The sequence below is a fragment of the Herpailurus yagouaroundi genome, unplaced genomic scaffold, assembly GCF_014898765.1.
Source record: "Herpailurus yagouaroundi ecotype Mexico unplaced genomic scaffold, PumYag 67793, whole genome shotgun sequence".
Taxonomy (NCBI): domain Eukaryota; kingdom Metazoa; phylum Chordata; class Mammalia; order Carnivora; family Felidae; genus Herpailurus; species Herpailurus yagouaroundi.
The window spans coordinates 23,992,625-23,994,385 of NW_024420586.1; the positions used below are offsets into that span (position 1 = coordinate 23,992,625).

At 62.4% G+C, this 1,761-nt stretch overlaps 1 protein-coding gene across 7 annotated transcripts in view; it reads left to right on the forward strand.

Moving 5' to 3' along the window:
- The window catches only part of RBM10 (RNA binding motif protein 10), a 31,047-nt gene that overhangs the window by 18,486 nt on the left and 10,800 nt on the right, over positions 1–1,761 (forward strand). For all 7 annotated transcript variants that reach the window (XM_040468903.1, XM_040468907.1, XM_040468902.1 and 4 more), the window contains one exon: positions 757–826. In XM_040468903.1, the coding sequence (XP_040324837.1) occupies positions 757–826 (70 nt within the window). The remainder of the gene's footprint in view (positions 1–756; positions 827–1,761) is intronic.

The window sequence follows — 1,761 nt, forward strand, 5'->3', positions numbered from 1 at the left end:
AGAGAGAGAGAGAGAGAGACAGAGACAGAGACAGAGACAGAGTGCACGCGAGAGTGAGAGCGCTTCTTTCTTTTTCACCTGATGAGGAAACTGAGGCCCAGAGGTAGTAAGATTGCCACCCGAGAATGCCTGGCACGTGCTCCCAGGCTTCTGCGAGAGGCACCACTGGCCTAGAGACCCTGCCTCACCTGGCCCAAACCCCAAACTGCCTCTACAGCTTCCCTCTGGCTTCATCCAGGAAGCTTTGCACACCCTGTGAGCACACCTTTTTGTCTCTGCCCAGTGTACCGATCTGCCCACGGCCTAGGGCGCGTGGCTGGGCTCTGCCCAGACCCAGTCCCTCCCATTTTGGTATTTGCTTCCTGGGTGTCTCGGTGTGAGCCGGAGGGCGGTCCCAGAGCTGCGTCCTCCCCACGGCTGCACCAAGCCTGTTATCAGACCAGCCCCTTGGGCCATTCTTGAGCTGCGGGCTCCGCTTGGCTTGCTCTCTCGTTGCTCTCGCCTCTGAGGGTCTTCCGTGCTGCCGTGCCCCACCTCGTACCATGTACCATGCCCCATGCCCCTTCGTTTCCCTCATTCTCTGCAAGTCTGGGGCCGAGCGCCGAGACCGGGTACTGGTATGGGGCCGGGGCCACGGCACCTCGGGGAAGAGCCCCGAGAGAGCGAGGGGAGGCAGTGCATGCACATCACTCACGGGCAGCCCCTCAGGGGCCCCCCGTGTGCTGAGCCCGCCCCAATCCGTATCTCCCCGTACAGATCCGGGGCCAGCTGCAGTCCCACGGAGTGCAAGCGCGGGAGGTCCGGCTGATGCGGAACAAATCCTCAGGTGAGCTTTTGTTCCCAGTGCCTCCCCTTCTGCTGGCCAGCCTCAGCCTCCAGTCTCCCTCCTGCTTCTGTCTTCTCCCTCACCCTCCCTGCCCTGCCTTCCCTCCACGGCTGGGCATGGGCAGCTTGGGGTGCCCTCTCTTCTTCTCTTCCCCTCGACCCACCCTCCTCACAGCTCCGGGGCTGTTGGGGAGGGGGTGCAGCGCTGAGCTGAGTGCTCCCCGGGGGCAGGGCCAGGGCCAGGCTCCGGGGAACCTCCTCTTTGGGATTCTGAGTATCTGAGGTGGTAACACCCCCATATACTCCCTTCCCTCTCCCTTCTTCTCCTTCCCCTCCCTTCAATCCCCCTCACGTTTTTCTGGTAACAGCCTGTGACCAGAAAGTAGGTCTGACATGGCCCCACCCTCGTGTCCCAAGAGAGGGGAGGCAGGGGATGGCTCTTCTCCCAGGGTGCATCCCAAGGAGCAGCCAGGATTCCTGGCCTTGCTTCTTCCCTCCCTCCCTCCCTCTTGCGGGCTGCTTGGAGCTGGCCTGAGATTAGCAGGGTGGTGGGGGGGGAGTTGTCTCTGCAGGACCTCTGGCCCAGGCTTCCCAAGGCAGGCACAGTGGGGCTTCACTGCCTGGGCTTCTCTCTCCATCTCTCAATCTCTCTCCTCCCCACACCTCCATATCTATCTATCTTTCTTTCTCTCTCTCTCCCCCTCTCCCCCCCTTCTCTCTCTCTTTCCCCTTCTCTCTCTCTCTCTCTCCCCCTTTCTCTCTTTCTCTTTTCCTCTCTCTCTCCTTCCCTCTCTCTCTCTCCCCCTATTTCTCTTCTTCTCTCTCTCTCTCCCCCTCGCGCCCCCTCTCTCGCCCCCAGCCCCCCTCCCGCCCCCCCCCCCCCCCCCCCCCACAACCCAAAGCGGACGCAGCAGCGGACAGCTCGGCAACCCGCGG